The sequence below is a fragment of the Pleurodeles waltl genome, chromosome 2_1 (genome assembly GCF_031143425.1).
Source record: "Pleurodeles waltl isolate 20211129_DDA chromosome 2_1, aPleWal1.hap1.20221129, whole genome shotgun sequence".
Lineage (NCBI taxonomy): Eukaryota > Metazoa > Chordata > Amphibia > Caudata > Salamandridae > Pleurodeles > Pleurodeles waltl.
This window is the reverse complement of record NC_090438.1, coordinates 711313452-711328259: the sequence shown is the minus strand read 5'-3', so window position 1 is coordinate 711328259 and position 14808 is coordinate 711313452. Positions and strand designations below refer to the sequence as shown.

The 14808-nt window shown below is 47.2% G+C and overlaps 1 protein-coding gene across 1 annotated transcript in view; it reads left to right on the top strand.

The window, feature by feature from the left end:
* TXNDC5 (thioredoxin domain containing 5) overlaps positions 1–14808 on the top strand; it is a 92881-nt gene that overhangs the window by 31869 nt on the left and 46204 nt on the right. The window contains exons 4-5 of the mRNA XM_069217135.1: positions 1681–1777; positions 10351–10466. Of these exons, the coding sequence (XP_069073236.1) occupies positions 1681–1777; positions 10351–10466 (213 nt within the window). The remainder of the gene's footprint in view (positions 1–1680; positions 1778–10350; positions 10467–14808) is intronic.

Below are 14808 nucleotides of genomic sequence, written 5' to 3'. Positions count from 1 at the left end.
GAGGATTCCCCCAATAGTTTTAGGGATGTGCCCCCCTCCCCACAGGGAGGAGGCACAAAGAGGGTGTAGCCATCCTCAAGGACAGTAGCCATTGGCTAATGCCCTCCCAGACCTAAACACACCCCTAAAATCAGTATTTAGGGCCTCCCCAGATCTCAGGAAATCAGATTCCTGCAACCTGAAGAAAGGACTGCTGACCTGCAAGCCTGCAGAGCAGGAGGAAGACGACAACTGATTTGTCCCCAGCCCTACTGGCCTGTCTCCAACTTCGAAAACCGGCTCCAGCGACGCATCCGACAGGGACCAGCGACCTCTGAAGCCTCAGAGGACTGCCCTGGATTACAGGACCAGGAAACTCCCGTGAACAGCGGCCCTGTTGAAAACCAGCTACTTCTTTGCAACAAAGAAGCAACTTCTAAAGACTTCACGTTTCCCGCCGGAAGCGTGAGACTCTCCACTCTCCACCGGACACCCCCGGCTCGACCTGCAGAAAACTAACACCTCAGGGAGGACTCCCCGGCGACTGCGAGCCCGTGAGAAACCAGAGATGCCCCCACAGTGACGCCTGCAGAGAGAATCCAGAGGCTCCCCCCTGACCGCGACTGCCTGTAACAAGGGACCCGGTGCCTGAAACCAACACCGCACCCGCAGCCCCCAGGACCTGAAGGAACCGAACTTCGATGCTGGAGTGACCCTCTGCCTTGCCCAGGAGGTGGCTGTCCCGAGAAGCCCCCCACCCCCGTGCCTGCCTGCACAGCTAGCGTGACCCCCGGGTTCCTCCATTGAAACCTATAAAAACCAGACGCCTGCTTTACACACTGCACCCGGCTCCCCCTGTGCTTCTGAGGGTGTGTTTTGTGTGCCTACTTGTGTCGTTTTCCCTCCCCCCTCCCCCCAGTGCTCTACAAAACCCCCCTGGTCTGCCCCTGAGGACGCAGGTACTTACCTGCTGGCAGACTGGAACCGGAGCACCCCTGTTCTCCATAGGCGCCTATGTGTTTTGGGCACCTCTTTCACCTTTGCACCTGACCGGCCCTGAGCTGCTGGTGTGGTAACTTTGGGGGTGCCTTGAACCCCCAACGGTGGGCTGCCTATGCCCCAGAACTGAGACTTGTAAGTGTTTTACTTACCTGCTAATCTAACCTTTTACTCGCCTTCCCCCAGGAACTGTTGATTTTTGCACTGTGTCCACTTTGAAAATAACTTATTGCCATTTTCACAAAGACTGTACATGATATTGTTTTCTTTCAAAGTTCCTAAAGTATCTAAGTGAAGTACCTTACTTGTAAAGTGTTTGATGTAAATCTTGAACCTGTGGTTCTTAAAATAAACTAAGAAAATATATTTTTCAATATAAAAACCTATTGGCCTGGAATTGTCTTGAGTGTGTTCCTCATTTATTGCCTGTGTGTGTACAACAAATGCTTAACACTACTCCTTTGATATGCCTACTGCTCGACCACACTACCATAAAATAGAGCATTAGTATCATCTCTTTTTGCCACTATCTTACCTCTAAGGGGAACCCTTGGACTCTGTGCATACTATTCCTTACTTTGAAATAGTGCATACAGAGCCAACTTCCTACACACATGAATTTGTGAATTTCCTATGTTTCTGATTTCAGTTTACATTCGTTATCTGCTCTGTGCAGTAAAACCATTATTTTTCTCACTACAGCAGCCAGAGCCTGAATTGGAGCAACCCAAGGCTCCTGAAGCAAAACAAGGCTTGTATGATCTTACTGCAGCCAACTTCAAGATGCACATTGCAGAAGGTAACTTTATTGATCTCTATTTTTTGTTTGCATGTGCTTTGATTAAAATGGAAACAGATAATCCTGCTTCTTGTGCTTATCATTTGCCTTGTAACATATTCTTTGTGAATCGCAGTCTTTTCAATCACAGTAGATGAAGATTAGGCATTTTGCTCCCTTTCTTCAGTTGTTTCATCTGTAGAAATGGAGAGGGTCCATCCTGCAACCTTTGTGTACACCCAAGTTCACATTGGATGCACTGCAGAACCCTTTGCATAAGGGCAAAATTTCATAAAATGTGGCTCTGATATTTATAACATGCCTGGGTATCCTATAACCCTGTTTGTTCTCTTTATTATTGCCCACGAGTCAAAATGAACCCAAGAGAACTCTTTTCCCCCCTTCCCCCACGCCCCCCCCAATCCACCCACACTTTATTAGTGGCATTCTTCATCACCGGGTGTTATCCTGATCCCTATAAACTAGAATGATCTCAACCGTATTCCAGGTAACACTTTTTTCATGGGGGTCTATATGAATAAAAAAAACATGTGACACCCCAGTGTCCCATTAAAAGTAGGTTTCCTAGTGCCCCTCCACCCTGAGATCGATATATTTAAGCCATCTCAGACTGGCTCCTGTGGGTGCAAGGCTTTCGTCAGAAGTCAGTTACTGTCCCGGTCTCAAAGGGTAATTTCGAAAGGCTGCCTTGTCACTATTAATCCAGACATACTAAGCCTTATATTATGCTTGATTACCCATGTTTTTAGAGCACCTGGTATTTCTTGAAAAAGATGAATGTTCATATATCATGGGGTTTTGTTATTTTCCTCAGCACACATAATAGATATCTCTTGTTGCTGAGTGAGAACATACACAGCACCTCACACTGGCATACACACAATGCATATCCATGTCCAAGACACTGTGAAACACGCATGCATTCTAAAGACATCTATATACATGTAAATATGTAAGAACAAAACAGCCATCTATGGATTATAGGTAATCCACTTGTTTCTTACCCTGCGTCAGTGTATATAGTAATACTTCATAAGAAAAGGTGGGGGCATGCCCATTTAGTAAAACTGTCCTTATTTGAAGTGATAAACGAAGTGGTATGACAGGGAGGGGCGAAAAAAGTAAAACGTAAAGGTCTATTAGGACGCATTGTCATGATTTACCTTATTGCGTAGATAGATGCTTGGACGTAGTGAAATTTAATCCTTTCAAAGAGTATTTGCAGATGTGAACTTTCTACTAGTGTAAGAGTGTCTGAAAGTGTATATTCAGTGTGTTTGTATATTTTACTGGATAGACCAACAGTTAAATGTAGCTGAGCAGTCACACAAGTTGGAGGGTATTAAGTACACCTAGCGGGTTATGTTGCAACTTAGCAAAGCTCAAAAATGCTCCCCTGTCAAGGGCAATAGTAAGTGCTGTTAGAAATGGGGTTTCTAGTTGGCAATCGGTTTGCACCCTGTCCAAGTAGGGACCCTCACTCTAGTCAGGATAAGGGAGGTACCTGCTCATATAACCCCTGCTCACCCCCTTGGTAGCTTTGCACCAGCAGTCAGGCTTATCTCCGAAGCAATGTGTAAAGCATTTGCACATAACACACAGTAATAAATGAAAACGCTACGAAAGGACACCACACCAGTTTTAGAAAAATAACCAATATTTATCTGTGTAAAAGAAGACCACAATGATAAAAATACAACATACAGTGTTAGAGATGAATTTTGCAAGATGTACTCAAAAATACAGTTTCTTGAAGTCGATAACTCCACCTGGGGCTATTACGGTCTTGTGATCAACAAAACCAACAGTTCAGGCCAGCTGCAGCATCGGGGGGCCAGCTACGGTGTCGGGAAGACCCACAAACAGTACCTTTGAAATTGCAGGGCGGTGCGCTCCGGAGAGTGGCGTTGCGGTGTCGGTTCTGGAGTCAGTGCGGGAGTCGTCTGGCCCTTGAAGTCAGACGCCTTGCGGATCTAACTACGCGCTGATGAGGTCAGGAGCGCTGCTGTGGACGGCATCGGTGCCGAGTTGTGAAGTGGGACGTTGCAATGTGCGTTGCCCACAGTCACGGTGCAGGCAGAGGGTCAGTGACTTTGTCCAGTGGTGTCGGTGAGACAAGGGCTGTGGTGTGAAGCGGGGCGGTGCGACGTGTGGTGTCACCAGGTCACGGTGCAGGCAGTGTCGTCATTGCTCAAGTGCTGTTGTCAGTAGGCCCAAACCAATGGTGCGGGACGGTGCTTCGTGACCCTCACGAGCTGTGTCCACAGGCCACGATGCGGCAGGATGCCTGGTGACGTCACTGGAGTTGAGAATGCTGGCGTTGGTGGACCGGGGCTGCAGTGCAGGACGGGATGGTGCTTTGTGTACCTCACGAGTGGTGTCCACAGGTCACAGTGCAGGCAGCGGCGCCGGCGTCAGGAGGAGTGGCGGCATCTGGGAGGCCCAGTCTGCTGGGTCAGCAGGCAGTGCTGGAGTGCGGGACCCACTGGTCGCAGTGCCAGCAGCAGCTTGATGAAGTTGTTTGACGGCGTCGGGAAGACCAGGGCCGCAATGTGAAGTGGGGCAATGCAACTCTATGCGACGTCGGCCGGTCACAGTACAGGCCAACGGCTTCGGTCGAGGAAACTGAAGTTTTTGGTGTCCCTGAGACTTCCAACAGGAGGCAAGGTCTACTCCAAGCCCTTGGAGAACTTTCTCAAGCGAGACACACAGCAAAGTTCACCCTGTGCACTCTTTTCAGGCAAAGGCAGCAACTGCAGGCCAATCCAGCAAAGCAACACAGCAAAGGGACAGTACTCCTTCAGCTTTTCAAATCTTCTCCTGGGCAGAGGTTCTTCTTGATTCCAGCTTTTCAAATCTTCTCCTGGGCAGAGGTTCTTCTTGATTCCAGAAAGATTCTAAAAGGCTGGGGTTTTGGGTCATCGTCTTATACCCTGTTCTGCCTTTGAAATTGGCAAACTTCAAAGCAAAGTTTCAAGTGTTTGCAAGATCCTTTCTTAGCCAGGCCAGGTCCCAGACGCACACCGGGGGGTCGGAGACTGCATTGTGTGAGGGCAGGCACAGTCCTTTCAGATGTGAAAGACCACTCCTTCATCCCCTCTAGCTCAGATGGTTCATCAGGATATGCAGGCTAAACCCCCCACCCACTTTTGTGTCACTGTCTAGAGAAGTGCAAAACAGCCCAACTTACACAGACAGACAATCCACAAACAGGCAGACACACAGAATGGTTTAGGCAAGAAAATGCCTACTTCCGTAAAGTGGCATTTTTATACAGAAAATGTAAAAACAAATTGCACTAAAATATGTATTTTTAAATTGTGAGTTTAGAGACCCTAAACTCCACATTTTTATCTGCTCTCAAAGGGAACCTGCTCTTTAAGGATATTTAAAGGCAGCCTCCATGTTCACCTATGAGAGAGATAGGCCTTGCAGAGTGAAAACCGAATTTTGGCAGTATTTCGCTGTTAGGCCATATAAAACACACTAGTATATGTCCTACCTTAAACATACACTGCACCCTCCCCCTGGGCCTACCTTAGGGGTTCCAGGCATGTAGTAAACGGGAAGGTTTAGGCCTGGCAAGTGGGTACACTTGCCAAGTCGAATTGGCTGTTTAAAACTGCACACACAGACAATGCAGTGGCAGGTCTGAGCCATGTTTACAGGGCTTCTAATGTGGGTGTCGCAACCAATGCTGCAGGCCCACTAGTAGCATTTGATTTACAGCCCCTTGGCACCTCCAGTGCACTTTACTAGGGATTTGAGTCCAAAACCAGGAGGTCAGAAGGCAAAAAAACCAGGGGAGACACGCCAAAAAGCTGCCAGGTCTAACAAGTGCTTTCCAGGTGGTTATGGGAAGAGTGCCCCCAGTATTTAATTTGGTATGGTGGAAGGGGTTCCTGCATAAAGACAGTAAGTATTAATAATAGACAATGCTCATTTACATCACATTTCTGCATCCAGACATTTCCACATGCTGTAAATAATCCATATCCAAACGTCGTGCATGTGAATATTTCAGCGAAATTTATAGTGGATGTCAATTTCCTCAAAGTTCCAGGGGATATGTTCAGAGTCCCCTAAGCGTCACAAATGTTCCTTTAGTTACTTTTGAATTGGAAGTTAGTGTCCTGTAAAAAAGAAAAGGATGCCTCTGAATGAGTAACTAAAATACTAAAAAAGTTAGATGGCCATAGCTTCTCAGTATCCTACAGTGCACTAGCGGTGGTTTAAGAACAGCATATCCAGAATTAACCCCAAATGTCATGTTCTACATTGCACTTTTCTCTGCTTTCAAACCCAATATTCTGGCAAATAAGGAACATTTTCTATGCTGCTTCTCTGTTCTGGCAGTACTGCCAACGTTTGATAATGCAAGGTTGGGATTTTCCTTGTGTCGGAAGTCCAAAAAATTCTCCGGCAGTCTTCCGTTTTCTAAACCTCTGCAGTGATCTTGAGCATTCAAGTCCAAATATAGTTTGTTTATACCAGTGTCTCCCGGTTTGTATCAGTTTCTTGTAGAAAGGATCTCCTGCAGTTTTTGAATTTGCTTGGTTATCTGTGTCTTGTTTTCAGCTACATAATGTTTGTTTCTCATACAGTCTCAAGGATAAACAGTACTTTATTGCTTTTTAATATAGATTGCACTTGGCGATTTGGCTTTTTATGTCCATTTTTCGATCTGTTGTGGTTTATGCTACCTACAGAGCTTTGACACTGGTACAGCATAAGCATGCATGGGTCGTAGGTGGCCCTTTCCCATCCCTGCTATTATGATTACCTTAAGTACTTCCTTTTTTTTCCCACCAAGCAGTGTAAATTGGAGCCGCCTTTTTGTGCTGTTCTCCCCCTTCCACTACCCTGTGACAATTTTCCTGCTCCGTGTGCGTCCTACTTCTGATACCTTGCATTGCGCCCAGCCATCATCTACGAATTGGGGCTCCAGGCTACTGGTATACCGAGGGATTAGGCCAGTCTCTCCTTGTGGGAGCAGTGCTGTAGATTAATTGAAACAAGGAGCAGTGTCCTCCACCCCTTCTAGATGTGGACCTGGGGACCCAGGTCTCTACCTGCTTGAGACATTGACCAGAGGAGCCAAGCTGGACTCTGAACCACTCTGTCTCACTCTCTGCCCCATATGATTTCTCCTCTGCCCCACACTTTCATATAGCTATTACATTATGCATGCGACTGTCGGGAGGATGGTTCCCACTTAGTCAGATATATGAACACAGAGTATTCTGCCTCACTCCTGGCGATCAACATTATGCCCTGCCGCTGATCCTCCCGCCATTAATCGGAAATGCATGGTGACTGATGAGGATGCAGATAAGGTCTGGGAAGGTGGCTTGCTGTGCATGACATGCCTGTATTAACCTAGTTCACACAGTTTGTATTGAACCACTTTAAGAACATTAAAAAAAAATTAGTCCCACCAATAAGTGACTGGGACATGTGCGGGCTAGGCCTCATGCACTTGTCCGCCCATCATTCCGTTGTTTCTCTGGCTGGTGTGTACTCTTCAGTTACAATTGTTTATTTTTAACAGTACACTTAAAACAAATGAACATTGCCCAAAATCACCAACGGTTTGAACAGGCTTTTTCCATGTTTGCTGAAAATTGTTTAGCAATGTTTTTAATGGGTGATCATTGTGATTATGGTGGGTTTCTAAACCTTTTTGCATAGAACATTAGGGGGAAAAAATAGATTTTTGTCTGACTGTATGTCTGCTTAGTCTTTTGTACTTTTTAATGTTGAGTGAGATCTCAGCGCTTTGTGGTAAGGGAGGGAGACAATTGGGTGTGTGCAGGTTTTTATTAGGATTCAGAGAGTGGGTTGGGTCTATTCCATTGACCACGCTTTCTACTTGATTTCAGTTCTCTTGCAAAATGCAACTAGTAATGTACCCTTTTGACAGTAGCTAAATCATGCCACTTTCGCTGCGGTAGTTAAATTATGATATTTTGCTTTCCATCAACGACTTCCTTGAAACAGTTGAATCTCTACTGTAAAAAGCAATACAATTCATGGTCCTCTTTCTCCCCATTCTCCAAGCAGGGCCTACTACAAACTATCTCTAAAAAAAAAAAAAAAAAAAAAAAAAAAAAATACAAACCATCATCCGAAAGCTATTACAAGATTTATCAGAAAATCTCATGCCACACAGCTATTACCAAAATTGGCCATATTGGTTAATTCCCCTCTTATCAGGGCCTCTTCCCTGAACGACTACAAATGGGCCAAATCACGCAGCTCTTAAAAAATACACAACCTCTTCATCCAGTGGACCTGAACAATTACCGCCCAGTCTCTGCAAACCCATTTTTAGGCAAAGTCATTGAAAGCTGCACAGCGTCTTAACTAGCCTTACACATCCAAACAAACAACCTCCTAGACACACTTCAATCAGGTTTCCACCAGGGTCACAGTACAAAAACTGATTGTCCAAATAGTCAATGAATCCCTTAGAATCCTTGACTCCTGGCTCTCCTGAACCTACCCGCTGCATTCAACACTGTCAACCATCATGACCTTCTTCATATTCTTGAACTTTGCATGGGATGTGTAGGAACGGTCCTCAGCTGGCTTTCCTCTTGCCTATCCAACCGTTCCCAAAATGGACAGCTCGTTCTTGAGATCAGTCAGCGTTCACCAAGGTGTCCCCCAAGGTTCGATCCATTCCCCAACCTTTTTTAACCTCTACCTAGAACCTCTCGGCGATTCACAAACTCTGGGATTCTCTTCCTCCTCTACTCCGATGATATCAAATAGAGTTGAAAATCTCATCCCCGAAGGATGTCGCCATGCTTTTAGATACTCTTAAAGATTCAGAACTGGATGTCCAACAACCATTTAAAACTCAACTAAAACAGAATGTCTTTTGATCTTGCCTCTGAAAGCAAAAATGCCTGTACAAGAATGGATGGCCAACTTTTCCCACCTTTGTATTCTGGCCACGTAGCAGCCATGGCCAACAGCTCACAACACCAACTTGGGCAGCTTTGGGGCATCAGATAAATGATTCCGGAACAAGACCTCAAAACAGTGGTGTAGTCTGTAGCATAGACTATATGGAATTGCCCTTCTCTCAGGCATTCCCAAAGTTCACCTAGGCCCACTGAGAGCAACACTACATGCTGCAGCACACTTCGTCTTAGGTCTCAAGAAATTTGACCACATTTCCCTTGCCAACCCACCAGTGTCCCCCCTTTGAAGTGTGGGCCCAATTAGAAATCGCTTGCATCACTCACAAAGTGCTGCACTTCTCCCCACCCTCCCATCTAAACGAGAAACTGAAAATCTCCAGAGCAAATAATCATTCCACAAATGCCCAATCCCTGCTCCTGGAGCCCCCCACCTTCAGGTGAAAACCATACATGAATCAGTACTTCTCTGACAATGCCATTAGAATCTGGACCTCTCTGCCTCCCTCACTCTAACCACCAGCCTAGCAAACTTCATAAAGGACCTCCTGTTTGACAGACATCTTGGTAATTCACTCTCGACCAGACTTGTTTATTTTCTCCAGTGATCTGCTTTAACTGTCATCTCCTTTGCCATAGTGTTGTAACTGTCTCTTGTGGTAACTCCTGTATATGTACACAGATGTAAACGTCAGAGTTCAACTACCATTAATGAAACCCACTGTAACCCTGTATTCTGTGTTGTAAGGTGCTTTGATGCCTTCGGGCCATGTCTGTGCTATATGAAATTGCAAAAATAAAACAATTGCCAGGTAACTTAGAAAATGGACCCTCCCAAACTACAATCTTGCATACTAAGAATCTTAACTACTATAATGTCATTTTGTAAATCGATTGGTAACCTTTGCACATCATTAGTTGCAGACTGGATTCTCCAAGGTGTTAGTCCCTGAAGCTTAATCTTTTAATGCAGTTAATTTTGAGATTATTTGGGTATTTTTGTTATGTTCTTTTTTTAACTTTAGCCTGAGTTTCTGTCTTGGTTTAGTTATGTAAGTGTCTGATATTGTGTTATGTATGGTAGTAGTCCGTCAGAGGTGATTTAGATAGCTCATTTCAGGTTGAGATCCTGTCATGTCCAGGTGTGGTTTTTCGTACGAGTTTTATGGGAGTTGCTTAAAAAGTATTGTGTGAGAGACTGGGGTTGAACTGTGATCGGATGCATCTACTAACTCATTGCTTGATGCATTCTTTACTTGAGATGATCACATTTTACATGTAAGCTTGGATCCTTTAAAACTGATAAGTAAATTCTATGTGAAGTGCAGCTCACATGAGGAATTAAATTCTACAACAGAGTTTGCCTATGCTAGTGAAAAATAAAATTGGGCATTTTCCATTTCCCAAGCAAACCCAGTTTTACAATCCACATAATTTCAGAGTGACTATAAATGGGTTTGCAGTAGAATGATGGTGAAAGTTTGGGATGCCATTTTGTATTGTTGGTGGGAAGTAGCCTTATTGTCTCTTGAGTGGTGTGTAAACGCAGGGCGTTGTTTGTGTGATTCTGCATTTTTAAAAATGTATTGATTTTGCCTGAAGCTCAGGCTGAGCCTTTATGAAACCATTGTATTTTTTTTCCAGGTAGTCATCTAATCAAATTCTTTGCTCCATGGTGTGGCCACTGCAAGGCTTTGGCTCCAACCTGGGAACAGCTTGCAGTTTTGTATGAAAAGTCTGAGACTGTAAAGATTGGCAAGGTAAGTAAAAAGTTGTTTTCCTCTAAACTGGTATCTTTTCTCCGCTGGCCTATGTGATAAGTTTGACAGTGACCATGTGGCCAAGTTCCTCTGACAGCACAGAGGTCCCTAGCTTCTCCCCAATAGTTTGTGATGGCATAGAGGTCTGTAGACCTTGCCGATATCCATTTTTTTGCCCTCCGACTGATACTCACCCTTCTATCTCACCACACATGTCATTGTAATTCAGGATATTGTCTGTCTGATTCAGATCAACAAGTGCTTCTGTGCAGATGAGGGCTCTCTGCGTTCCCACGCTGTAGTGGAGTCCATGCCCCCATTTTGTTTCCTTCTCAAGCAAGAACTTCAAAGCCCAGTATCAGTTGAAGGACTACCTGGATGAGATAAACTTTCATTCGTAGCATTATGAAATGTTTGTAATGATAGCGGAGTCAAACGCACAAACATTGAATGATTCCATTCAGCAGGCTAGTGGACTCTACACTTGGAATGGCAACCTTGGGTTTGATTGGTCCCCTTCAAATGCTCCATGCTGCTGCCACACATTCAGTACACAACTTTACTTCAGAGAAGCTCTGCATTAGCATGGGGAAAAAGCATGGGGCACAGGCTAAATTCTGTTATAGCCTGGCTTTAAAAGTCAGGCAGGGCCAGATTCTAGGCCTGGGGAAGAGATATGCACTGCTGCATAGACCCGAAGAGAAAAAGGTAGGCTGCTTTGTGTTCTCAGACCCTTCCCAAACTATTGCACATAACTGCTAAAGCCAAGCTGTTGAGTGCTTCCAGTAGGACCTGGCTGAGGATGGTGGTACCGATCTGAAATGAGGAGTGCTGTCACCACTGCCCAGTGCCAGTTTCACCTTATCCTCCCACCCCCCTGAAGCATCACAAAGTAGGTGTACCCTAGAGTCTCCAGGTGTGACTCACCACCAGTGTTAAGCAGTTATCTTTAGACGGTCTTCATCCTTGTGGTCTGACTTTGTCATTTTAGAACCTAAAAGGGGGATACTTGGTGATTCAATAATCTTACTCTAGCATCTGGGTACTGATGTTACATTGGCAACAGACACCACTTGTTACAAGGCTTGCCTTGTTTTCTGTACATTTCCTTGATGTGGACCTGAAATAAATAGTGCCACTATATTATCTCTGCCCCTTTGCAGCTTCTCATTGTATGGTGACCAACCGTCTTTGCAGATCAATTGTGACCTTCGAATCTGGGTTAGTTTTTTTTTTCTGAGTAGTTTAGCCCATGTCTTCTCAGTAAGATTACATGGCATGTTTAAGTAACGTACCTAATTTGAAAGAACATGATGATAAGCAATTTGGGGGCGTGGCCAAGATGGCGGCCGGAGCGGACGCCTGATTCAGGAGCTCGGCTCTCGGCCCACCGATTATTAAAATATCCTGTTCCCTGACGCGCAACACCGCAAAGAGGCTCCCCCCTGTTTCATAGGGGAAGCCCAGCACGCGAACACCCTGGACCGGCGGTGCCTCTGATGCGGGGAGAGGAGTGGAACGGGCGCGAGGCTTCCGGCGCCGAGGTGCGGCCGCACCGGAGGAGGTGAGGGGAGGGGAGGAGAGCGCGGCCCGTGTGACGCACGCTGCTGCCGCTGCAGCCCTGATGCCTGGTGGGGCCCGTGGGGCCCACGCGCTACCTCCCGGAACGCACTGATCGCTTTCGACACCCTTTGCTCCGGTCACGGTCGACTGGGGCGGTCTCGACCCGGAGCGCGAGGGGCGGACGGGCCGACCCCCGGACGAGGTGCTGCGACTCGCCGGCCTCATTGTCTTCGTGCGAGGGCGGCGCGCTGGCCCTGGTGCCTCCGGGAGATCGGGCTGGGGCCGCGCGTGCCCGGTTCTGTCCGGTCGGGGCTGCTCGCCCCTGGAGTGACGCTGAGCCCTGGAGGGCCGTCTACGGGGGGCCCGGACCCCCGGGGGATTTGCGGCGTGCCCCGAGCAGGCCGGGGCAGCCTGATCTCTGTTTTCTGGGCCTGCTGCGACTAGGCCAAGAAGTGTGGCCTGCCTGAGTTGCCTGCCCCTCCCCCCACACCTAGGAAGACGAGGGCCTGTCCACGGCCTGGGATGGCAACAAGGAACGAGCGGGCATTGTCCTAAGGCGGAGTCCGTGGGTGCACCAGGACTGATCACAATAACTACTTTGGAGAAACCCAAAAAACAAAGAAAAGCATAAAAGGACAAAAAAAATAAAAAAAATTTTTTAAAAAAAGTGAGTTCCCCACCCCGGAGGACGCATGGACATGGATACACGCAAAAGGCCTGGTCGACTCGCCCAAAGGAAAAGAATCAACTGAAGAATGGGTCACCCCCAAATCCAGAAGGAAAAAGAAACCCAAAACAACATCTCGACCAACAAAATCACAGATGGAAGCCGACCAAGCACAAAGCTTAAAGGAAACAAGCACATTCACCCGATCCCAAACCGACACCAGAAGCGAGGCGGACAACACCGACGGTGGCTCCCCCAGGAGGGGGGGGGGGTCCAGTCCATCCCTCTCCCGGCCGGTCCCGTCTTCACCCCACGCTCGGCTGACAAACTCTAATGTTTCCACATGAGCCGGAACCGCGCTCTCTCCAGATGCCATGCAAGGGGGGGCTGGTCCCCCCTCCCCATGTAGCCACAAATGGAGCCGCGCTGCCGCCCTGGACTGGGGCCGGAGCTGCTTCCGCCCCTCTGGCTCCTCGCTGAACTGCCGCCGCGAGACGAGTCTACAACTTAACGCACACAGGGAAAGAACTATCCTTGAGGTGGGCCACTGGAGGTCCAACCTCAATTACCCCACGCTCCCCATCCACCTCAAACCCGTATGGAACTTAACCTCCTGGACTGCTGTTTAGGCACCGGTTGTGCCACTTTGATTCAAATCGGGCCTTACCCGAAATATCCTTTAGCGTTTGTATTTTGTTTTCCCTCTCTATTTTTCCCACTTTACCTCTACACTATCTCCCCTTTACGTGGCTGGGGTGGCCTCCGTGCCGGTGCGGGACGGGAGGGGGGCTCTGGCTGGGGATGCGCATGCCGATCGGACAGTGTTACATAGAAGACACTGGGGATGGGATCCCGGCATCACCCCGCTGACACGTTAAACCTCTAATCAACATGACGAATAAGGTACCAATATACAATATAATGACTTGGAATGTAAAAGGCATGGCGGGAATAAACAAGCGCAACAGAATTCATGCACATCTAAAAAGACATCCCATCCACATAGCTATTCTTCAAGAAACACATATCCCCTCAGAGGAGATCCCGCGGTTGGTGAAATCTTGGGCGGGACAAGTTTACGGCTCTGGCAACTCATCCTTCGCTAGGGGGGTTCTGATCTGGATAGCTCCAGGGGTTCCCTATGTAGTACTACGCAGCGTAACAGACAGCGATGGCAGGTACATACAACTAGTAGGCGATCTCGACGGAGAGATACTGAGGATAAATGGACTATATGTCCTGAACGCTGGTCAGGGCGACTTCCTACAAAGAACGATATCACATATATCAAACGACTCACTCTCAGCATGCATCTGGGGTGGGGATATGAACTGCATCCCACATATAGAAATGGATAGATCACACCCCCCCCCATAGCGGCCACCCCGGTAGCTAAAAACTCTCAAATTCTGCGACTCTGAATGTCGGATCACCGCCTGATAGACTCTTGGAGACATTTACATCCTCAAGACAGGACGTACTCCTATTACTCCCCAGTACATCTTCTACACACTCGCATAGATCTCATTCTCACTACACAAGTCTTGATACACAGAATCACAAGCGCCGAATACACTGCCAGAGTAATTTCAGATAATTCCCCACTTATCGCACATATCAAGTGGGGCAAGCCACGCGTTTGTATCCCAACTTGGCGCCTGCAACACACAGCTAATACAGGACCCGCCATTCAGAAAAGAACTAGCCACACATCTCCTCCTATTTCACTCACAATGACGGATCAACGAGCACAAGAGCAAGTGAATGGGACGCCCACAAAGCAGTCATAAGATGTGCTTGCATATCAACAACTGTAGGGGTATGCCAAACATTGGTACGCGAGCTCCGCATGCTCGAGGATGAAGTCCATTCCTCGGAATGTAAATTTGCCTGTGGCACAATTACCCAAGCTGAGCTCACCGGAACGCGTACACAATGGCATGAAACGGATAGGTGACTAAGGCTCTTCGATTTCAAACACCACACGGCACGTGCGCACGCGGAGGGAGATAGGTCAGGCAAACTCCTATCATGGCTCACGCGCTCCGAACTAAAGAATTCTCCTATAGGGGTCATCCGCCTCGACACAGGACTAATAGTAAACACGCAAGT